The sequence below is a fragment of the Mastomys coucha genome, unplaced genomic scaffold, assembly GCF_008632895.1.
Source record: "Mastomys coucha isolate ucsf_1 unplaced genomic scaffold, UCSF_Mcou_1 pScaffold23, whole genome shotgun sequence".
Classification (NCBI taxonomy): domain Eukaryota; kingdom Metazoa; phylum Chordata; class Mammalia; order Rodentia; family Muridae; genus Mastomys; species Mastomys coucha.
The window spans coordinates 70,701,000-70,727,111 of record NW_022196906.1 but is presented as its reverse complement, the minus strand read 5'-3'; the positions used below and the strand labels follow the sequence as shown (position 1 = coordinate 70,727,111).

The window sequence follows — 26,112 nt, the reverse complement described above, 5'->3', positions numbered from 1 at the left end:
AGTTTCATCTGAGACTATCCAGCATATCAAATAGTTATATTACAATTCATAACAATAGCAAAATTACAGTTATGAAGTAGTAACAAAAATAATTTTGTGGTTTGGGGTCACTACAACATGAGGAATTGTATTAAAGAATTGCAGCATTAGGAAGGCTGAGAACCAATGTACTATAGCACTCACAGCACTAGTGAAATGTACATTTTTATTTAGACAGTTATAAATTCAATGTTTAAGTAACCAAGTCTTTAGAATTATATAGAGCTGGCATGCAAAAGTAAAGTTTCTCTCCACACATTTATTTGTATTTTATTTCATTTCAATTTAAAGATGGTGATTCTTTTCCATAACAAATTATCAAGCTTTTGACAAATCTATTGAAATTATTTGAAGTTTATCTCCGATCCCACTTCATTGAGCCAGGTGGTAATGGTGCAAGGCTTTTATCCCAGCATTCAGGAGACAGAGTCAGGGTGATCTCTGTGAGTTTGAGGCCAACATGGTCTACATAGTGAGTTACAGAACAAATAGGGCCACAGGGAAAAATTTGTCTCAAAAAAACAAATAAATAGGTAGGTAGGTAGGTAGGTAGGTAGGTAGGTAGGTAGGTAGATAGATAGATAGATAGATAGATAGATAGATAGAAGATAAGAAAATAAATAAATAAATAAATAAACAAACAGATCATCACCTGCTTAGTGGTCAAGAGTAAGGAAATTCATATGGGGAGAGAGGAGTGGTAGAAGGGGAAGCTGGTAGTGCAATTCTGTGACTGGGATAAGAAAGATTCTAGACAATTAGTGAGTACTATATTTACAAAGGAGGTTGGACTTTGAGATGATTCAAAACTAGTTTTGGTTACTAAAAAAATTTAGGAAAGGTCCTGAAAAATCAAATTTGTTTTACAGAAATCTAGTTTCACAAAGTTTCATAAAGGGAAGGTTGGAGGTAAAAGAGAACATATTGATGTGCTTGATGAATTTAAGCTGTGATTCATTAGAAAACTCAAGAGTGAGGGATGGGTCTACCAACCCATCTCAAAATTTTAACCCAGAATTTGTTCCTGTCAAACGGGAATGCAGGGACAGTGAGTGGAGCAGAGACTGAAGGAAAGGCCATTCAGAGACTGCCCCACCTAGAGATCCATCCCATCTGCAGACTCCAAACCCAGACACTATTGTGGATGCCAAGAAGCGCTTGCTGACAGGAGCCTAGTATAGCAGTTCTCCGAGAGGCTCTAACAGAGCCTGACCAATACAGATGGAGATGTTCATAGCCAACCATCAGACTGAGCACTGGGACCTCAAGGGAAGAGTTAGGGGAAGGACTGAAGGAGCTAAAGGAAATTGTAACCCCTTAGGAAGAACAATAATATCAACTAACAGGACCCCCACCCCAGAGCTCACAGGGACTAAACCACCAGCTGAAGAGGGACCATGGCTCCAGCTGCAGATGTAAGCAGAGGATGGCCTTATCTGGTATCAATGGGAGGAGAGGCCCTTGGTCCTGAGGAGGCTTGATCCCCCAGCATAGGGTGATGCTAGGGAAATGATGAGTGGGTAGGGGAGCACCCTCATAGAGCAGGGGGAGGAGAGATGGGATAAGGAGCTTGCAGAAGGGAAACCAGGAAGGGGGATAACATTTGAAATATAAACAAATAAAACAACCAATAAAAAAGATTGTGAACTAGTGCAAATCATTCAAAAAGAAAAGAGAAAAGAAAAAAGAAAACTTGGACTGAAATTTCTAAGACTTTGAAATAAAAAAGGTACACACTAAGTGGGCTAGTATATAATGTTTTTTAGATGTAACCCTATTGGGGGCTATTAATGTGAATAAAACTTACACTTGAGAAATGAAATAGATAAGCTGTTTAACAAGCCCATCACACAGTACAAAGACAAGGAAGAAGTCAAGTCCAATTTATTGGAAATTTGGCTTGCTCTTCCAGTTTCTATCCTTTATGTAACATTTTAGATAATTTGTTCAAATGTGACCAAGATATATGAGAAGAAAATGGCATAGCAAAGAAGTTGTAAAACAAAGAGAAATTTTAGTCCACATGCAATGATTCAAGTGATATGCGAAACTGATATTTGTTCTAAACCACAACACTGAGATGTGACAAATATAATATATAAGGTGGCCAGTTGCATATTTCCTTTAAAATGTGCTAAATAAGGAAAATAATGCCAATAAACAACAATAACTTCAAATTGATCAAAACAAGCTTCTCATGACTATTCAGCTCATCATTAGGCCATGACTACCCATTTTTTTCCTGAAGCCTAACTACATGTGTATTTCACCCATCTCTCACTAAGGACCTTCCAAGGTGGCAATGGCACAAAGTGTATGCGAATAATCACCAGTATCTGACTTGACTTTTAAGGCCCAGTACATGAGACAGAACCCACAGCAGACTCTGCCTGGGTGACCAAGAACCTGGAACTAGAAAGCCTAGGAACCTAGAGTAAAATCAAATACTACTCTCCTACTAAAAGAACGTAGCGATAAAATGACTCCTAGTGACATTCTTTTGTACACATAGATCAGTGGTTCATTCAGCCATCACCAGAGAAGCTTTCCTCTGAAGCAGATGGGAGCAAATACACAACTAGACATTTCACAGAGTGAGAGACTTGGGACTACGTAGTCCTAAATAGGATGTCTCCATCACATCCCTCCCCTCAGGGCTCAGAGAGCCTTGCAGAAGAGAATGCAAAAAGGAATGTAAAAGCCAGAAGGGATGGTGGACACCAAAAAAAAAAAACAAGGACCCTCTAATTGAACATGATCCGTGCACATATGAACTCACAGAGATCGAGGCAACGTGCACAGGCCCAGAACAGAGTATATACACTGTAGCTTTGGGTATACACTATGGCTTCCGGTTTAATGCTTTTATGAAATTCCTGAGTGTGTGTCCACCTTTTCATGGGTTCTTTTCCTTCTGTTTTTTTCCTATTTCAATGTGCAAGTTTCTGTTTTATCATTTTATTTTATTTTATTTTATTTTACTTTATTTTATTTTATTTTATTATACTCCAAAAGCCTGTCTGTTTTCTAATAAGAGACAGAACATAGGTGGGGGTGTATCCGGATAAAGGGAAGATGTGGAGGGACTGGGAGGACTGGAGAAAGGGGAAACCATAATCAGGACATATTACATGAAAAAAAATCTATTTTCAATAAAAGGGGAAAAAAGGAAATAAAAGTTCTAAGCAAAAACCAAAGTGCGGTAGCACATTCCTATAATCACAGGAGGTGGGCTGAGCTAGGAGGAATGACACAGCTTGAGGTCAGCCTGGACAGCTTAGGAGAGACAGAGCTTTATAACAAGACCTTGTATCCAAAATCCAAGAAAAATAAGTCAGTGTAATAGATAAAGTGAATGTCATCCAGCCTCAGCCACCTGTTTTGCACTGATGTTAGGTTACATATACTTACAGGAAGGTACAAACCTCTAAGTGAACACATACATATGAAAAGTAGCTTAGCAGATGTCTGTGTTTTAGTTTTATGTACCGCATTTTGGTAGCCAGTTATTTGACATTTTCTTGCAGCCCAAAATCTAGACTTGTGTTTAATGGTAGAAGTTAATAAGTGACTTTATAAGCAGCTTCTGCTAATAAGAAGATAGCACAAGAGAGTTCCTCCAAGGGAGACTGTCCAGTGGAAACCATTGGTAGTCAGTTGGGAGCGCACGGCCCGCAACTCACTGTGCCTCTGACAGCAGAGCTCTGAATATATAGACTCATTGTCATTAGAAATAAGACTGCCCTCACCTTCAAGGTCAGGACAATAATCCCTATGGCATCTGGCCTCAGGCACCAAGGACAGGACACACAAACTCTGCAGCATGATTTAAATAGATGGTTTGGCTAATTCACGTTGAAGGCTGAATGTTTTGAAGAAATGTGTTGGGCTATTAATCATTCCTTCAAGTAAAAGTTAAGGGAGACGGTCCTTCCTTTTGGAGGTTAGGAAGTTTGCTGTTCTGAGGGCTGCAAGCTCAACGGAACAGAGAAACCAGTTGAAAAACAGTTGTACAGTGGAAGAATGTCTTTACAGGGAGTGTCATTACTAAAGAAATCGATCACAATTATCTGTTGATGCACTTTATTTGGGAAGCAAAACAGGACTTGGTTTAGAATGGCTTTGGTTGATAGGTAAAACATAAATAAAGACCACACTCATTATGGCTGGTCTCACCTCCTTCTAACTAGCAGTAAATATTAGTCACTTCATATAAACAAACTATTGCTGAAATAAAACATTATGTCTCATACTTGTCTTTGTTTTCTGTACCTAAATAAAATCTATTTTTTATATTAATTTAATTAATAATTTGCCTAATTCTTTATTTCATTTTCACTTTTTCTGGAATGCTGAGAAGAAATGTAACAGATGCTGCTCACATATATATATATATATATATATATATATATATATATATATATATTATTGCATTTTGTAGTCTTTTAAAAGTAGAAAATTAGCCAGGAAGTGGTGGTGCATGCCTTTAATCCCAGCACTTGGGAGGCAGAGGCAGGTGGATTTCTGAGTTTGAGGCCAGCCTGGGATACAGAGTGAGTTCCAGGACAGCCAGGGCTACACAAAAAAAAAAAAACCCTGTCTCAAAAAAAAACAAAAACCAACCCCCCAAAAAAATAGAAAATTAACTTAGGCTTCTAGTAAAAAGGGAAAACTATACTCCAGGCCTTAAGTCAGGCATAGAGGTAAAATGGCAATCCACATCATGCTGGCCATATACAAGTATTTCATGCTTCGTGCTTGAAAAGTGGAGCCTCTGAAATTTTCATTTTATAATGCACTTTTATAAGCACACAACAGTGCACTATAGAAAGAGGACATGGAGTTGGGAAAGGCATACAGAGGTGAAGAGGTAAGGGGATTTGGAAAGAAAAGGGTGAGTGATATGATCTAAATTCAGTGTGTGTGTGTGTGTGTGTGTGTGTGTGTGTGTGTGTGTGTGTGTAATTCTCAAAGCATGAATAAAATAGAAAAACAATACATAAAAATAAAATTGTATTTAAATTCAAGGAAAAATTAGGGAAGAAAACAGATTCAAGTACTCAATTGAGGAATACACATGTTAAAATTTATATTTCCAGAAATGAATAGTCCTCTGAAACATCCAGAAGACTACAAATTGAAACCAAGGAGGAAGAGAAGGAGGAGGAGGAGGAGAAGAAGAAGAGGAAAAAGAAGAAGAAGAAGAAGAAGAAGAAGAAGAAGAAGAAGAAGAAGAAGAAGAAGAAGAAGAAGAAGAAGAAGAAGAAGAAGAAAAATATTGTGTAGCCTGTATTTGTTTATATTGCAAACCTTAATAAAATATCCATGGTAATACAGCAATTTGATTTCATGGTGAGTTTCCTTAACTATCCAGTGAGAATAAATTTTCTCTAAATCAGTGGTTCTCAACCTTCCTGATACTGTGACATTTTAATACAGTTCTTCATGTTGTGTTGACCCCAGTCATTGTTATTTTCATTGTTATTTCATAACTATAACTTTGCTGTTGTTATGAATCATAATGAAAATATCTGATATGCAGGATATCTGATATGCAACTCCTGTGAAAATGACATTGACCCCCAAAGGATCACAAATCACAGATTGAGAACCACTGGTCTAAATATTCTTCACATTTTGAAATAGACTAAGGTGTTCATATTCCCTTTTTTAGAGTTAAGAAAGACAAAATTACTTCGAATTTTTAATTTGAAAGTTTATAGAACATCTCTCTTTTACATTTTGATTATATAATTTGGCCTTAAAATAAGCATACTATTATTTTGTGATGGTGGATACACAATAATGTGAAAGATTATCTTGTCTTTATTTTTTTCCAAGTTATTCATGTGAAAAACATCTAATAAGCCATAAAGATGATTCAATATTTGAAAAAAGCCTCTATAGTAGAAATTTGGGAAGATAAAATTCAAATGAAAACACATAGTATAGTGGAGTCCAAGTCTGGTTGTTCTTTAAATGGCCTAGAGTTAATTCCAATCATTGTAAGTCCTGGCCCAAAGCCAAGCATCTTTTCTATTATCATTATTTTTAAATTTGCAGTTCTGGGAATCACTAAGCCAATCCTCTCTCTTATTAACTGTTGAATCGTTCTGCCTCTATGGACTTTGTTCACATCAACTAAGAGAATTATAAGGTACAGCTAAAGCCATTCCCAGCATGAATTTTATGTTCATTGTATCTGAATACTTTTATAATTCTTAGAAAAAAAGCTACTGTCTTACTTCGGGAATGTTTGTCAGTATAAAGGAACAATTCAGAATCTATGCTGCAACTGCTGATCTAGAAAACAAGCAAAAACAAATGCAGATTTTCCTCCATCCTTCAATTCCATCACTATAATGGCCTCCATATCTTCCTGTCTCTGCCCTCTGCTACTCTGTTTTCTAATAGTTTGCACATGGCTCTATTGCAAGAGCCCCAAGACAGTGAATTCAGAAATGACAGTACATGATATTTTGATTTAGGCAACCATGTAAACTCCTGAAAGAGAAAACTGAGTTTTTGATCTGACATTATTTCCTCCTCTGTTTCCCTTAATGGGAACTCCTGTAATGAGAGCTAATGATGTAGAACCAAAGCAATGCAGTTTCTTTATGGAATGCCAAAGAGTGGCATTTCAGTATCTCAGATACACCTGCATTTGCAGAAGCATCTCCAGTTTACAGACACATGTGGGTCTTATGCAGCAGATGATTACATCTGGGTAGCTGAGTGTTAATATCAGATTCATATGCTAGATCCCCTAGTATCCCTCAGGTTACATATTCCATGGGCTAGAAACATAGTAATAATTATTAATGAGATATAATGATTTTGGTGATTAATATAAACAAATATGGTCCAAAAGCTATGATATAGATCATAACATGTATATGATATATATGTTTTAAAAAAACTACCAAGGTGGCCTATAAGTAAACTCAAAAAATAGATACAAATAAATTCATGTTGGATTTCATGAGTACCCTCGCACTGGGATGTCCATGTGTCTTGCAGAGCTGATGACCTCCTCAAACCTTCCCATACTTTCTTCAATGGAGCAGTTAATATTCTTCTTGCTGAAAGATTCTGAAGCAGCACCAAAAACTGCTATCTCTGTGGCTCCGGCAGCAACCTGAAAGATACAGTTTGTAGCCTAAAGCTAACAAGTTTTAGAGTCTTGTGAATGACTGCAGAAGACGAGAAGACAGACAGCTCTAAAGCATGCCTCGGTTCACAGTAGCCTTAAAATTTAAAGCCAGCTTCTTTTCATTTTGCTACTCACGGTGTTTTGAAATAGAGAAGTATTTTATGGTGACAAGAAAATTTCACAAACTACAATGTTCTTAAGACTCATAAAACATAGTGATGACGATCCAGTTAATTCTGTCTTTCTTTCATCATGTTATCCTCAAAACACTTTAACCATAATTATGTAAAAAGATGTGTGCTCCACTAAAGCCTGTATTTTTATAGAGAACATGATTTTGAAACCAAATATTATTGAAAGAGAGAAAAACTATTTCTGGTTCTTTTTTCTTCCTATAATCCAACAGAGAATGTCTTCCCAATTATCACTTAGATTTTGTCTCCAAATCTAAGTTGTAGTATCAACTAGCTTTTGCCTCCCTCTAATAGGAATTATAGTTCCTAAGTAGCTGCTACAGCTTTATATCCTGACTCCCAAAGCTATATGCTTATTGTGACTAAGGTGCAGGCTAGTCTTTAACTCTAAAATAATAACTGGATCAACTCCACCTGTCCCCTTCTTCCTTTTCTTGTGTTTATAGCACCCAGCATCTGTAGTAATACGTTTGCAATTGTCAAGCCCTCGAGATCTCTAAGATGCATCTGTAAGCCTTCCTGTTACTGTCTCACATGCTGTTTGCCTAGGTTTTATATGTTCTCCTTTCTGATTGCCTGTGAATGCCTTAAGAAGGAAAACATAATATATCTTTCTTTCAACATTTAGAAGATACATTACTTCTAATGTAACTTCAACTTTCTTGTTCCTCTGTTCAAATGTGAATATGAATCCTCTAAAATAAGTTTTCTACTTCATTAAATACTTATACTTTGCCATTAATATTAGGACATTGCCTGCATTTTTTGTAATCTGAAAACCCCTGCAACTAATATTGGACTTTTTTTATGAATGCAGCACAACAAATTTGTTTGCCATTCAGTCTCAGACAGATACTCAGTTAGTGAGCCATGTTTTGATTACAAACCCACAGAACTCCCAAGCCAACATTTATTCTATTGTTAAACTACTGTTAAGACATACCCCAAATATTCTCTCCAAGTTCTTCAGTTCTTTGGGAAGTCTTGATTGCAGCAGCAATATTATTCTATTTTATAATGCCATAAAATTGTATCAAGTCAAATGAAAGATAAATGTCTCTAGCAGTACATACATGAACAGGTAATATACTGAACAGACTCTTACACCCTCAACTTCATGCAGCAGAGTACCAAATGCAGAATCTAAATACGTACTGACATAAGGAATATATACTGTTACAATTTTGCAACAAACATATGTAAAGGCAATACAGTACATTACATTTTTACATAAAAGTAATGTGATTCTTCTTGTGTGTGTAGTCATTAAAACTCTTACCTAAATCAAATAAATCCCCAAACCACATAGAATCACAAGAAGTAAATCAGGAGAGGGGTAAAGAAAAAAGTCATTGCAAGCAGATACAGTGGCAATGATTAGTTTTAGTCTAAGAGTCCACAGAAACAAAAAGCTGGCAGGTCTTGACCTCTATGTGTCCATATTAGCTTATACACAGATTAATTACATATGAAGACTAGTGGATTACACATCACAGTATTTTAACATTTACAGATCTTCAAAAAAATTAAGACAATTACGGAGAAAATTTTACACTTACAGCATGCTGCAAACCCTGAAGATTAGGTATAAGGACAGGATAGCGAACTCCTGGATACTGATGAATGCCTCGCATCACTTCAGCATGGTCAGCCATCTTAAACACATAATAGTCATATGTAAGCACAGAAATGAGCAAGACATCAGATACATGATTGGCCTTCTGTGTAAATTATTGTTACACATAAAACATATGCTATAAATTAATGTCTGACATAAGAAGTGTTCACATGTAGATAAGGAAGAGTAGTTCTTACTGTCATAAATGGATTGCAACAAGGTATGACCTTACTAATTCACAGAGCAGGATCTGACTAAGTGGGTGAGTACAGAGAAACAGGATTCGTGTCATTGTCTTGTAGTCATTTGGTAATCTAAGCATCAGGCACTCATAATAGTATGGAGAATTTGAAAGGCAAAACATAATTATTTTATGGTCACACAAAACTTTATGCTTAACTTTTCAGTGCACAAAATTTTATATTATTTAAGAACATATAAATTGTATGACACCATTAAAATAATTTAATAAGTCTGGGACCAATAACCAATGTTATTGGGATAACATACATATTACAGGTAGTAATGGTTAAAATGTTTTATGTAGTATCATCATATTATTGTTATCTGTTCTTATATATGAAGAACTAAATAAACAGTCCTTGGAACACAATTAAACCACACTATCAAAAAAATGTATTTTAAATTTGGATTAAAATGGCAAATCTTATAAAGTCAAAACTTAATTTAACACAATAATTTAATACTAAGATCAAATATAAAATTAGTATGTATTATAATGAGGACTACATATTTAAAGGTGTGGGTGCTTCTGGGATACTTGATGTAGACAACCCTCTTCATTGTTTTCCCTGTGGGCTGCAGAGTGGGCTATGTGTTCTGTCAAGTTTTGAAATAAAAATCTGTAATGCACATAATAGACTGTCCATATTAAGAACTAAATGAAGCATATACAACTAAAATATACTTTATACTATTGTATAAAATGTGTATCAAGATAACGAATTCATAAGGAATGGAAAGTACACCAGATGAGCATGGAAAAAGCTGTGTTAAACAGACACCAAACCTAAACTACTGCCCTCAAATGTCAGTAGAAGAAAGGAATTATTAATCCTCTACTCACCTTATTTTTTATCATGATTACATATTGTTTTTAATTAATAAAATCAAATCAACAAAATAAAACTTTTGGTTTATGTGCACACACCCAAGCCTCAATGTCCATCCCTAGTAGCACACTTCTTCCAAGAAGGCCATACCTCCGAATCCTTTCAAATAGTGCCACCCACTAGGCATTCAAACATATGAACCTATGGGGCCACTCTTCAAAAAACCATATAAGATTTCAGAATGAAAAATAACATTGGTATGACAGTACAGAAAAGTTTAAACATACAGACCATTTGCTAGGGGCTTGAATGTGATGTATTATAGTTTTTATAAAGATCAGCCATGATGATATTTCCAAGTTCTCTCCCCTATTGATGAAGATGTAGATTATATTCATTCCCTTGAAGCTAGAAAAGCTGGGAATGTTCTGAACAATACTTTATAGTGGCAAGTTTTTTATGTGGTTTCTGAAACTAGGTTATAAAAAAGTACTAACCTTTCCCCTTTAGGGAAAGACACTATGAAGAAATCATCTGATATGGAAGGGGAAATCCCAAAACCACCTATACAATGGCCACATAAAGAGGCAGCCCCTCATGTAGAACATACACAAAGATGAATAGAGGGACTAAACCAATAACTAGGGTCACTTCTTATATCTGTGAATAAAGTAGCCTTCAGGTGACTTTAGCCAATAGAGTTCAGTCATATGATTGTGATCCTAGACAGCATGGAATAAAGACAATGTCCCCGTCATGTCCTAGTCAAAGTCCCAATGCACAGACTTAGTGTAGACAACATATATATATACATATATATATGTATATATATACATATATACATATAATGTATACATATACATACACATACATATATGTATATATATGTATATGTGTATATATATATATATGTATATATATCAAACCATATCTCTCATACCACAACAGCTCAAATAACTCATTACATAGGAGTAAAAGAACAATGAATATGGATATGGTCTATAAAGAGTATGTATGTGGGGTATCAGTGAAAGTGGCCATTTGACATTATGCTAAGAATGTTAGAGAAAGTGGGGACCATACTCTCTGAGATGTCAAAAACTATTAGTCAAAAACTATTAATTTATCTTGAAGGCAACATAGAAACACAGAAAGAGGGTGTTCAAATAGAGAGAAAATTTCCATAAATGCAGAATTACAACTGAACTGCAGGGATGTATTAAAGTCAGTCCATAGAGATGGGAGGCAACTCTCATGCAAGTCTGAGAATCCAGTGAGTTGTAAATAATCTCTGCTATAAAGATACAACACTTGGCAAAGACTCACAAAGAAAAATTACGAAAACTTACATAAAAGATGTATTTTACAGAAAAACAATCCCTAGTATTTCATAGCCTTAAAAATATATTAATAGTAAAGATGCTTTAAAAAGATATTATGGCATATTATATATATGTAATTACATATATATTTATAGTATAATATAGTATATATACAATACAGATATACATATATACACATATAATACATATACTATATATAATATAACATAAAAACATAAGTCCACTTATACATATATGGTTTACATAAATATTTTCCTATGTGATCCGATAATGCTCTTCCCAAGAACCAAGGACAATACATAGCAAAAATCTTGAACAAGCTATAAGAATCTCCCTTTAGGGTTTTAGGTCAAAGTTTTCCAAGAATCTCCCCCAAAACATTATAGGATATTGCTGTTGCCATTGGTTGCCTCCCAGGGGTTGAAGGTAAGTCCCTATTTCCGACAACACTGAATCTTTGAATCAGGATTCAAATTGGGGTCATACAGGAAAGCATCCTTCCTGAGGATTAGCTTCTATGGTACCAGAAGGCTCCATGGAAGATTTCAAGGGAGGAGAGCAAGCAATAGTCCTACCCAGCTATGGTGCTCATGAACTAAAACAACAATGAACATGGAATGATATCCCTAAGGGTATAGCGCCGGTACACATACTTTGGGAGTAATGAACAGCCCTCTGACTTGACTTAAGGCCAGCTCAACAAGAGTGAACACATGCCTGGTACTGGAAACCAAGCCATATGTGTGAGGCTAGTGAGGCTATGGATCTTGGAGGAGTATCTCCAAATGCCACTTTACTAAATCAGTGTAATTCCTAACTACATTCTAAATATGTGTCCTTATGCCCACAGATAAGAGTTGGTATCACTCCTTATCAAAGATATGTCTACTTGCATCATATAGAGATCATTATAGAAAACCACAACCAAAGTACAGACAACAAGTGACCATGAAGCTATAATAAACCATATATAAATGTATTTTTAAATTGTAAACATATAATTTATCCCCAAAACATTCATGTCCCTATTGTATTAATTATCATATCTTGCCAGGCATACCAATACTGTAGCATGCTGGGCCTACAGTACTGGACATGCATTCTTTCCCATAGAGTAGGCCTCATATCCACCAAGGAGGAATTGATAATCCCCAAAACATTCGTGTCACTGTGGCAAGATATCAGTACCCTTATCTATCCAGGCAGTTCAGTAGTGTAGTAGAGCTAGATTTGATGATTCTTCTCCTCCAAAAAAACTGCATAGCAACTTCTGGCACTGAGAAAATATTGTGGCACTAAAAAAAAGTATTGACATGCAAACCAATAATTAATTCATAGTCAAATACTGAAGAAAAATGTTTTATGAAGTGGTCTCCGACATTCATCTGAGTTCTAAAAATATTATCATACATAATTTACAGATGCTTGTCATAGTTTTAAAGTTTACATTTCTGTAAACTTAATGAGTTATTTTTTATCATTTAAAAACTAACATTTGTTTCCCTACCTAAACAGAATCATATATATGTATATATATATACATACATATATATATGTATATATATATACACACACACATATGAACTGGGAAATGTTATGGATAGAGGAGAAATGGATAAATATATATATTTATCTATACATTTATAAATATATAGATATAAATATGTATATATTTATAAATATATATTTTTTCAATATGTTTTGTTAATAGAGTTTTGTATTCTTCATTTATAAATATATATATATAGTGTGTGTGTGTGTGTGTGTGTGTGTGTGTGTGTGTGTGTGTGTGTGTGTGTGGAAGAAGGTCCTCCAGTTTCATATATTCAAGAAGGAAGCTCCTACCAGTGGGTGTTATTTATTTTTATTTTGTCTATAGCATCTCTAGATATATTTACTTCTTATTTCTCTCACGTACTGTCTTATTTTTTTCCAGGAAGCAGACTCATACGTATGAACATGTAACTGCTCTTTCTCTCTACCCACTGGCATCTTGAAGCATTTACTTTTGCTCACCATCAACCCAGAACAATATTCAAATCTTATTGAACTGAAAGTAAATAGTGCTAGACATTATTGTTGAGAGTCTCCTCTGGCCAGGTCTGCCAGTGTTATTTTCTGCGTGCAGGGGTACAGTGAGAAAGACAGACAGATAAGAGAACATGCAATTTCTTCAACACCTGCCATCGATTAGTGCAAAAACATAAATGATGTGGTTTCAGACCCTATAACTCAAAACTCAATATGAGCAGTAATTCCTCTTAAAGGTAACATTTGGAAACTTGGTAATGGGGAAAAAAATGAGACTCGAGTGCTTCCTGACAATCCTGGGTGAGAGTGCTGTAGGCAGCTCTGAATATACTACAGCCCGGGTCCTATAACCATGTCCCATTCATAGACGCCTAGCACAAACCTCATCTATCTTAGCCTCGGTAGCACAGAGGAAATCTTGGTCTGCTTGAAGAAGTAAGACACTCTTAATAAATCACAGTCTTACAATAATAAACACAGGAAATCTCTGGAAAATTGAATATCCTTTTTTTTTTTCTACCCAATACCCTGCTTGGCTGCCAAAGCTAAAACTGTCTGACACCATATTCACAAAACTTAAGTCCAGAAGCCTTAAAACTAATTTGGTCTGGTGTATAATTTCCTGTCCTTCCTTGTTCGACTTTACCTCTGTATGTGATGGACCTTTTTAGTGCCCTCTGTCGGATGGAATGTCCACGTGTCTCAAAATCTCCCACCACAACTTCCCCTCCTCTATCCTTGTGAAAACAAGAGATGCTAATCATAATTCATGATGTCTACAAATATTCATTTTTATATTACAAGATAAACATCACCTACAGGAATGGATTTGTGGGTTTAAAACTGTAACACTAACGCCTTGAAGGGAAGAAATGAAAGTCTCCTTTATCCATAACATTTCCCAGTTCAGGAAGATAAACACAGCAATTATACATTAGTTATTTTTTTTATTAGGGTCAATGCCTTTGTAACTACCTATTTGCTCTTTTGATATTAAAAATATCATGTTCTGAGCATCATTCTAAAGTAGGGGCAAAAAGTCTCAAAGCTCCCAGTATAATTTTCCTCCTGTGCCTGTGCAATTGTATTGTCTTTCATGTATTATGCTTTTGTATATCATAATACTGTTGCCACTGTTGTAATTTCCCTTCATGGAAGCATTAGCAACTTTTAAAATAGTGGAACAAATTGCTTTCAGTATGTTTTGTTAATAGAGTTTTGTATTCTTCATGTTTTAAACCTACAGCACTGTGGAGAGCTACAGCGGAGAGGGTAAGTCTAGGTTACTAGGTTAATAACTAACTGTCAGTCAGACATTATCAAGGAGAAAGGGCTATGACAAAAGCAAGGTCTCATTACCATAGAAAGTGTTGCTGTTGTTGTAAGCTTGAAGCTTGGATATAATGTGGATGCTGGAGATTTTTGTTTTAGTAAACAATGAAGACAGAACTTCCATCCCAACGGCAAACCACTCAGCATATGCTCGTTATGTGATTCTACCAGGTTGTAATTCATTTATAGATACTCATCTGATTTTTAAATTCCTTTGTGTGTTGTTATTCATTTTCCAAGCTACTGTATCCCACCTCCATCCACCTTAACATTATAATTACAGAGTTGTGCCTACACTGTTATTCAGTTTTGAGTCTAACAAAGAGCTCTATATAGTTTTTAATACAGAAAAAAAAAATAAAAGCATTGAGTGGGAGAATGAATAAGTGGAAAGCTTCCAACACAGAGAGAAATGAAAATGTCTTGCCAAATCATACCAGAAATGAGTAAAAATTGAGTCTCGGATTTTTCATCAGAAAATACAAGTTAAACAACGGACATAATGGAATTCCCAAAGTACAGGGAGCCTGGAGGACACAGAGAAGGGCTGTGTGTGTGTGTGTGTGTGTGTGTGTGTGTGTGTGTGTGTGTGTGTACACTTATATTTAGACTACTGGGCCATACCTTGCTTTCTAGGTACCATATGCAGATAAAATATAAGTTGGATCAACCTAAGATAAGTAGTATTAATGCTGGAGTATGGTTAGCATCAATTTACTTCAACATATTTGAATTTCAAATAACATGTAACCATAACCTATAGTCTTTTTCAATCAAATTTGAATTTGTCTAGGACAGTTATTAGGTTAATATCATTTTCCAAAAAAATATACTCTGCATTAACAATAAAAACCCTTAAATCCATAGCTCTCACAGAACATTGTTACTCTAAGAAAATTTCATCACAATCATCTCAATTATTCTGAATCTACTACAGTAACCAGAAGTGCCCAAGTTCCTTTTGGCCAGATCTCTTGACTACAATTTGTGTCTCCCACAGCTCACTGAAAGTAAATGGCTCACCTGTAGACTTTTCAATGGAGGCCAATCATCAAAATAGAGTAACCCAAGAGGAAAATTTTTAAAGTAAACAATCTAGTTGGTTTTTGTCTTTTACATAATATGTACAGACATCTAAGATGTCGACACATAAAGGATAATTGGAGAAAGGCAAATGTTAAGATAACTGCCGCTGCATGGAAACAGGGAAGAATGTGTTGAGAAGCATAAGCATTCCACTGGGAGAGGGTGAAATTATTAAGGTTCTTTAAACACATGTATGGAACTGTCAAAGAATTTGAAAATGCTTTCAATTGGATACAGCAGGGTCTTTAAATTGTCACTAAAATGTTTTTTAAAGTTTATTTCTATTCTTCATGGCTAAACACAAAAATTTTGATAAAGATAACCAATTCAATAAAATTGAATATAGGGTAAGATACAATGTTTCATTTATAATATTTCATCCTGGTTGTTTTTATGTGTTTATAAACACATAAAAGGCAAATATAACTTGTTAATGGAAAGGTAACCAATCAAATTAATTAGTTAGATTACTGAAAAGCAGAGCACATAAATTTTTCAATGGAATACATTCTAGAGGAAAGGGAAGAAGTAGCTAAACCACAATGGATGATACCTTCTGCTTAAAAACTTAAAATCTAAATAATGACATTGCTAGGATGCTGTCTGCTCTGCTTTTCCTGTGACATAGCAGTAAAAGTACATTGTAGACAAGAAATTACTATTTAATACTGTGTAAGATAATAAAATGTTACCAACAGTTTATTGAAGATTAATTGTAACCAAGCTCAAGGGCAGAAAAATAGTACATACTATGACAACTCTGTCTAATTTTTGTCTATATTTTCCCATCTTTCTGAGAAAAACAAAGGAGTTTTGAAGCTTTTGAATAGGTTGCAAGCAGCTGTTTGCCCTGTATGACAGTATAAGTTAATCAGTGGTTCAGAACACAAACATACACACACACACACACACACACACACACACACACACAGAGGATTGCACATCCCTTGCCACTTCTGATAGAGGAATATAGTAATTTATATCATCACTCTTGAAAAAGATGTGCTAATGTCCATTGATACAGAAGTAACAGTGGTGTGGGATAGAAATGAAATTCATGCTAAATAACACAGTAGCTATCATAGTATTCATAATATGGTCTTTTCATTCAATAGGAAAAACTTCATATTTAGATAAACATTTTAACATAACAAATTGTGATAAACAGATTTTGTGCTTATGAAATGACACTAAACTACTGCTTTTCATTTTGGGGGTATACTGGCTTCAGTTGTGAAAAGAAGCTTTACTCTCATTCTCTTCCCTTGAAAAATAAAAGGTTCTGTGGTAATAGTGTTAAACGAGGCCATGCTGGGCATGTCCTATTCTACACTGGACCCTTCACAAAGTGATTCTCAAATGACTGATTCCCAGCCTTCACTCTCTCCTCTCTAGCTTGGACTATGTGTTCAGACCCAATAGGGAAGGGTTGGAGTCCTGCACAATAGATGTGGTGATGAAGGCCAAGCGTATGATGTGCCTTCAACAGATTCTCCCTAGTGTCTGCCTTAACTGAAGCAGGTCAGAGCGAGCAATAGATGGACTGTGAAGGCAGAGACTTGCTTTCTCATTTTGCAAGTACATGAAACAACATGCTTTGCTCTCACAGCCACCTGAGTTGTATTTTAGACAAAACAATTTTATAGAGGAAACGTGCTACATTGAGGTGAGTATTAAGAGCCAGTATTTACCATGCCAGGGCTAAAGTAGGGGTTCTTTTATATTTAGGGGTTTTAAGATTGGAGACTTTGTTGCTCTGTCAGCTGCATTTATTTTTTTAATTACTACTACAATAAAGCAAACACTTAAATTATTTCTAGATCAGTTTTTTAAAATAAAACTATGACATTTGAAAAATTATGGTCCCAATGAGAGGTCCTTTCTCATAAAGCTACACTTCAAAAAGAAAAAGTGGTGTCTTTCTTTCTTCTTTGACACCTGGTGGACTTTGTAACTGTCTCAGCTAATAGGCTTGCCAAATCCATGCTATATAAATTACAAGGCTTGACTATAAAAAGCATACCACTTCTGGACCACTGAACATCATCTTAAATGTCTAGAAAGACCACACTGAGGAGAACCTCATAGAGAGTTCTGAGAACCATTAGAAATAAGTAGTGCCCAGCCAGTCCTTATAGCCTAAAACTACTTGCGCTCCTGAGTTCTGCTGTAACCATCCACTCCATCTTACTACTAATCCCTAATAAGTCTCTGGAGTGTCTAATCGAGTCTTAACTGAATTGTTTATGCTTCAAAGACACAAGCAAAACCAAATTTTAAGTCACTAAACTTATGGAATATTTCTTATGCACACAATGGAAATGTGTTTGATTCAGTTGCCAGGGATAAGTGATAATTTATACATCTATAAGTACGTGCATGCAGAAACATTTGCACACATAAAATATATGGCACAGTGTACACATTCAGTGAAAGAAAACGCATTCAACCCATTAAAACAGTCTATGGAGTCTGTGGCTTATGCATTAAACCTGAGAATGTGAGAACAAAAGGCATCCATTGTTTTTATGAAGGGCTACTGTTGTACCTATAACACCAGGAAATAGGCATTAAGTTCACTAGAATTCACATAGCACAGTTTCTCCCATTTAATTTCAATAACCATGTAATATCATTTACATTATATCAATTATCAGTCACTCCTACCCAGAGGACAAATACTGACAACACGGATGTATTTGACATGTATGAAAACCAAAACAGTCGTGTAAATTAATAAGCAAAAACGATATCATCATTTAGATCCTGCTTCTAAGGAAAATATACCGTTTGATCTCTTCATGTCAATATTTTTCTAGAAAGGATGATTAATGTGTTATAGCAGGAGTGCCAGTTTAGAAGAGAAAAAAAATCAGGCTATTTCAATATGGTTATTCTTGATGACTGAAATGTTTGGTTCCTAAAGCTGTTTGAATTCATTAAATAGATCTATCTCTGTTACAAAAATACATGATGAAGCTGCAGGTACCGACTATGATAATGACAGTGAGTCACAGGTCACAATGAGGCATTGACTTCCAAGTCAGCATCTAGCAACATGGACACCAAAATGTGTTCATAGTTAACATGGAGGCACAGAAATGTGTGATTCATGCAATGGCCCTTTGCGAAGACCTTGGGTTCAATGCTTCTTCCCTAGACTCTGTCAGTCTATGCTTCTGGGTAACACCAGGGATTTCTGGCTAATACCAAGGACTCCTGGGTAATAAGGTAACACCAGCAAATAGGAAATATGGCCTCAGTCAACTTGGCCGAGACACATTTTGTGAAATGACACAGGCTATGTAATGTAGACCATAAGCAGAGTGGACATCCTCTCATTGGACTCATCCTGAGATACTTGCTGTTGTCTGGACACAATCATGTCTCATAAGCCAGCAATTTGGAGGTGCCCTAATACTCCCTTTCTCTCCCTCTTCCTCTCCCTCTCCTTCTCCTTCTCCTTCTTTTTCTCCCCCCTCTTTCTCTCTCTACTCTACCAAATTACTTTCTCCCTACCATCTTACCATCTACACTCTTTATAAAGAACATAATGGCTAAGGCAGACCAGATGCAGAAGATGTGGCCTCTTACATTTCATGAATACAAACTTAAACCTGATTTGTCAATCTAGTAAATGTATTTCCATTTCAATAAAGAATGATTTGTCCTCCACAGTAGAATGAGCATATGGGACAGGCATCAGAGGGCTCCCGATTGAAGTGTACCTTGACCCTACTTTTAGGTGTTAGAGAGACTTGTAAAAATAGAATGTTACAATCTTTTATGTACATTTTTCTACTCTTGTAAAGAAAACTCACTTCTATGCTTTTGGGGCAACTTCTTATCCATGTGTTGCAATAGGTAAAAGCTTCATCTGGACAAGTAATATGTATAACTGACCCATTGCGTTTGATATATATATAGTGTAACATGTATAACTGACCCATTGCGTTTGCTATATATAGTGTTACATGCTTAATTTATTTTTATTTTCAAACAAAGTAGCATTCATGTGAATGAAAACACTTACAAATCAAAAGAATAAGTTAATATCTAACACAAAAATTTAGTTCACTTTAGAAATTGTGATAGTCACAATAATTTAAATAGCTTACTATTAACAGGCACATTCCAAATGTGCAGGAAATCTGTTTTTAATGTGTTTTCTTTCTCATGCTATTGTGTGTTCCATCTAAGCGAGGGGCTACCTGGACTAATTTCAAATATTCTTATATTACATGTCACTCTAAGGAAATCTTTTTCCAGATAAGTTATAAAGAACATGTATTTCTTAATGGCAGGCATTTTATCATCTGTGATCTTTTAAATTATAGGTGTAGGATCCTGTTTTATATGGCACCCTGCTACTGCAGACCTTTTCTTTAAGCTATTTGAGTAAGACAGCTCCTGCCAAACAAAACAAGGGGAGGGAAACTGTAAAAGAGCTTTAAAATGCTAAAAAAAGAAATAAGTGAAGAAGCAGCAATCTAAACATTAACTGGAGGATTATTCCCATGACCTGCGTCTGATGCAGAGTCAGCTCCAGAGAAGCACAGGACTTACAGAAAGCCAACAAGACCTCATACATTGTCTTTGGAAACAGAAATCACTTCAGACAACACATAAGCAGTTGCTATACCAAAATTATAGAATGCTAATCCCAGACAGTATTTTAAAGGTCTGTATTGCACGATGTTCTTCTACAATGAGAATGAAAGAATTTAGAGGAAGTTTTCAAATGTAAGTGTAGTGAAATCTAAACCACCCATGCAAAGAAGCCCAAATTCCATATATATATATATACATATATATATATGTATATATATTAATATATGTATATATCTCCATAAGGCTGCCTTAGGAGAAACACTCCATGTGTAGTATAAGGTAAAGCAAGGCTACTGTGACTTTGAAAGATGAAGTTTGTAATATTTGTCTTTGATTCAGGCACACTGCTCTTTTGTGGCTATGTTATTTATTCAATTCACTTTCTTCTGTAACCAGATGAGGTTTAAAGCAAGCACACACTAATAAATGTCATGATGGAAAACATTATTGAACACTAGTCAGGAGGTAAGCCCTGTGATCGTGCACACACAGGGGCCATTGATTTGACTGACCTTTTGTGGGTACCCACAACATCCTGTGCTGTAGGTGTGTGTGCAAGGCTTCCTAAGGTTCAGAGAGGTTAAATCACTTACTCAAAAGCAAGGCACACTGTGGATAAGGGCACGAGTCTAGAACTCTCTCTCCTCATCACAGAAGTCCTCGGGAGCAATGTGAAGCAGTTCAGTCAACTTATTTAATATTACTTTGGATTTAAAATGGGCTCATTAATTTTCAGTAGGCTAATCCCAGATTCAACTTGGGACCACATGCAGAATAAATTCTGTCATTTTATATTCCCATCATATGCATTTCTTTAAGCAAGGCCAGGAGGCATGATCCAGTTCCTTCTTATAGGGAAACTTTCTTTCATTTTCTTTTGTCATATTTTCTTGTCATTATCTACAAGAGAGTAAGTGTGGCCTTTTAGAGATTGCTCTATTCTCAGTCTTTCAGATGTCTCTGTGGGTCTGAAGGATAGTCTATAAATCAATTTTTATTATTATATAATAGTAGTAGCATGAAGTCATAGGCATCATCTTACTAGGAGAAGAATATTTTGTATGAAACTTTTTAAATCACTGGGAAATTATAGAATTTTGATATCATGATTTAGTATCTGAAGTGAAAAATTGGTTATAACTTATTATTAATATTAACAAGGCCTATGCACTCTCCTGTTAGGGTTGGTCTGGTACTGCTATGTATTCAAATGCTAAATATTGTATCCCAAGATCTGCTTGCCTCAGGAAGAGCAAATTCTCATGCACACCAGCTTTTGTTGTGTAAACCTTGCCAATTTATCCCTGACTGGTTAATAAAGATTCTGCTTCAGTTAGGGTTTCCATTGCTATGAAAAGACACCATACCAAGGCAACACTTATAAACACAAACATTAATTGGGGCCGGCATTTAGTTTCAGAGCTTTGGTACATTATCATCATAGCAGAAAAACTGGCAGCATCCAAGCAGAAATGGTGCAAGAGAAGAAGCTGAGAGATCTGCATCTTGATTCAACAAAGGCAACCAGGAGAAACTGGCATCCTCGAGCAGCTAGGATAAAGCTCTTTCACAATGGTCAGAGCCTGAGCATAGGAGGACTCCACAGCCCACCCCCACAGTGACACATTCCCTCCAACAAAGCCACACCTCATAACAGTGCCACTCCTTATGAGCCAAACATATTCAAACCACCGCAGATGCCTACAGCCTGGGCTGAGCAGAAGAGAAGTAGGTGAAGCTGCAGTTCCTGGGCTTGGGGTATCAGGGAAGGACCATGAGGAGGAAGAGAGGAGGAAGAAGGAAGTTGCTATGGGGTAGCATGCATCATAAGCATGTGGCCATGAGGGCTGGCCTGATGAAGCAGGAACAGTGCAAATGGAACAGGTTCCCAAATTTGTGAAGATTTTGGCTGTGCAAGCAGACAAGATAGCTTAGAGGACTGATATCTGCCGAGATGTGGTGTTTTAAAGTTTATTACAAATCTAATGGCCTCTGTGTCTTTTACTTGGGGACTAAATGATCTGAAGTAGAGTAAAAACCCCTAATAAATATTTAGAGGTAACAAAAGGGTATAGCAAACCCCCAGAACCATAATAACCACTACACTGTCCTAATTTTATTACTACGTCAGTGTGCCCTATCTCTTCCCGGATGTAACTGAATACGTAAAAGAGCATGAAATGATCTGTAAACAGAACAACTTCTTCAATTCGTAAACATGATGAAGATTTCTTGTAGCCTGTAAAATCAATGAAAGCTGGTGAAATATTGTTGCTTCACAAAATCACCAGGAAAACATATTTATCTCAAGCAAATGTTTTCCTAAGGAAGATATCTGTATACTTACTTATATGATAACAGATGTATGGATAAAATGCAGGGTAGCTTACCTACACAAGATGATTAAAAATAATGCGTGGTCATTCTTTCGAGCTGACTGATTCACTATTTATTTCACAGTGATTTTACTGTATACTTAACTGCTACGACCCAAGCACTGAGGACAATGAATTAAAGAGACAGACATTATCTTCATAACACGTATGGTACAAATAGCAAATGATCAGAGAAGATTTATGAATATATAAATAGTTTATTATTACAGGTAGCAACAGTGACTTGAAGAAAAACCACTATCTGACAAGAAATTAGAGAAACTTAGTAAAGAGACTATGATTAATAACCACATGATGTTTTCCATTACGTCAAATGCACCCCAGCCTAAAGGCCTTGGATTTTTTGCCATTTCATATCATACAGTTAGAACTGCCGGAAAATACAGACATTGAGAGGTAACTAAGCAAATGTGTGCGTAAAGTGCCTTGTATGATAGTACCCATGTCTAAATGCTAGAAAAATAGGAACAAGAATCGGTTCAGGTTAGCAGGAGTTCCACAAAGTGAATTAATTATATTAATAGAGCTCAAGGTGACTAGGAAAACTGGAGTCACATATACAAAGACTTATGTGTGAGTTTTCCAGGCTTTTTCAGTGAGAAGGGAATTTTTAAAGAGTTAGAATGTGTTTCTATATTCCTGGAAACCTATTTTAGTTGCTATAAGTAAGATATATAAGGAAGGGGGAATGGTGCTTACATATTCCATGTAATGAACTGTAATATCTTGTAGGTTTGTAGGTTGGTAACACATCTGTGGAATTGAAAGGGGAAAACAGGTATAGAATATAAAGGAGATTAACCTCTTGCACATTTGTGTGTATGTTTGTTTTGTGTGGGAGTGTGGTTGGGTGTGGCTGTGCACACATACGTAGGTATGGGTATGCTATCACGTGCAGGAGTTAGTTCTCTCTTTCACTATGTGGATTCTGGTGATTGAACTCAGATTGTCAGGCTTGGTGCCAAGTTCCCTTACCCACTGGCCATCTTACCAGCCACAGAGACATTTTATGAGCTTTTCCCCCTCTATGGACTGTATATTTAAGTAGCCTCCCTTAGTACTTGGGTTGGAATGGCGTGCTCTAAACAATACCTACATCATCACAAAAGACCCCAGCAATGGGCTAATAAGCATGTAAGAGAAGACCGGAAATGGTTTTCTCCCTTACTCTTCTGGCTGTCATATGAGGATACAGTGTAAAGACGGAGATGTGAAACTAGAAGTCAAGGCTTCACAGATCTGTCAGCATCCTGATTTCAGATTTTTCCAGACTCTAGAACCAGTAGATAGACCTCCGACATCTGAATCTGCTTCGTCTTCCATTACTGCAACCCTAACTAACCAAGACAGCAACTGATTAGGTATATAGAGCAACCCCTTGGAGAATCAAGCACAGGATTCTGAGGGGAACAGATAAACTCGCAGCATAAAGCAGTGTGTGGTAGTAGTGAGCCTGGATTTGAATCTGATGACATAGATTCTGATGTCAGTGTCAAGTCTATTGAAGTTTATCAGAAAAACAAGTATTTTCTTCCTCAGTGGAGCGACTGTTGGTGTGAGAGACACAGGGAAGGGGAAGAGTTTGGCAGGGAAGAGCAACAAAAGCGGAGTGTCAAGGGAATTGAACTTCAGCAGGCACTAAAACAGCAGAAAAAAATAATTAATATGAAATCAGCTGGCTAAAGAGAGCAGAGGATAATGTGAACATGGGGACGGACTCAGAAGTAAACAATGAAATGAAGGACATGGCAAAGACTAATTACAAACTAGGCCTCAAAGACTAATCCAGTCTCAGATTGAGAAGTTAGGTTCAGTGTCTGAAATTGTGGACAATGCTATAGAACCTTTGCATTTTTAATGAGATGACTGTAAATGACTTACTTCCTCTTTTGTGTGTCTCATACATTACATGACTGCAAATATGAATGATAGATGAAACAAATGAAGAATTACCTATACATTGCTCATGTGCTAATGTGAAATTCTAATACACTTGAAGATTCTCAAGTTAGTCGAAATGTCAGCCATAAATGGTGAATTCAAGGCAGGTCTCAAAGTTGCTATTTAAGAGCTTTAACCTGTACTTGTTATTTTTGGATCCTATGTTTACATATTAGCATATGATTATAGGTTATTGTTTTTAAATAGCTTAAAATTATATTGTCTTAGAGAACTTCAATTCATATATCAAAGGTTTTCCAAATCCTATCAGAATATAAACTACTAGTTTATAATATATGGAAATTATATAATTTGCATATATACATATATATATATATATATATATATATATATATAAAACCTCACAGGGCTCACTAAACTTAAACATGTTAACTATAGATTTGAATACCTGTGGTATCCATCTGGGTGACACAAAGCTGGTTACTTCTATTACAGACAAGCCAGTTTGGGAAAGTTGATTGATGAACTCAATTTTGATATCTGTAGGAACTATAACCTAAAAAGAAATCATAAAACATATTATATAAATGAATTGTATAAAAACTACTAAAGCATAAAATATTTCTTCCCAATTGAAAGCAAATACACTATGATTTAAAATGCCAAAAAGTAATTACCACAAATACTGCTTAATAAATAAAACTTTGTGCTGTTAAAATGCTAAGGAATTCACTATGTAAAGGCAAGTTAAACCTACCTTTTCATTCTGCAATCCATCCCTCGGGCCAACTTCTACTATTTTCACATATTCAGGGAGTCCAGATAACTGGGATGCATCCTGAAATGCAAGTATGAGTACAAGAAAAAAGAGATGACTTGGATTGCCTCACTGCAGTGGTTTGAATGAGAATGTCCCTTGTGGACTTGGCTATTCAAACACTTGGTCCTGACTTGCAGTGCAATTTTGGGAATTTTGAGTGACACAGCCTTGTTGGAGGAAGCATATTACTAAAGGCTGAAACTCTCAGTCTCATTTTACATTCAGTTTGTTCTCTTTGACTCAGGGCGTGCCCTAACTCCCGTTGCTTGCTATTGTGCATCATGGTGGACTATTTCCCATGTAAATATCTATAATATGCCTTGGATATTGTGTTTTGCTGCAGCAATAGAAAGGCATCTAATACAGTAATTGGTACCAGGAGTTGGCTGTTGCTATGAAGAACCATACTTAGCTATGGGTGGTGGTAGTGGTAGTGGTGATGGTGATGGTGATGGTGGTGGTGATGGTGGTGGTGATGGTGGTGGTGGTGGTGGTGGTGATGGTGGTGGTGGTG

At 36.1% G+C, this 26,112-nt stretch overlaps 1 protein-coding gene across 3 annotated transcripts in view; it reads right to left on the bottom strand.

The window, feature by feature from the left end:
• The window catches only part of Hmgcll1 (3-hydroxymethyl-3-methylglutaryl-CoA lyase like 1), a 127,402-nt gene that overhangs the window by 55,392 nt on the left and 45,898 nt on the right, over positions 1 to 26,112 (bottom strand). For 2 of the 3 annotated variants that reach the window (XM_031343694.1, XM_031343695.1), the window contains exons 2-5: positions 25,536 to 25,616; positions 25,227 to 25,334; positions 8,946 to 9,041; positions 7,029 to 7,177 (exon numbers count right to left, since the gene is read on the bottom strand). In XM_031343694.1, coding sequence (XP_031199554.1) covers positions 7,029 to 7,177; positions 8,946 to 9,041; positions 25,227 to 25,334; positions 25,536 to 25,616 — 434 coding nt within the window. The remainder of the gene's footprint in view (positions 1 to 7,028; positions 7,178 to 8,945; positions 9,042 to 25,226; positions 25,335 to 25,535; positions 25,617 to 26,112) is intronic. The other variant, XM_031343696.1, reaches the window with a different exon arrangement.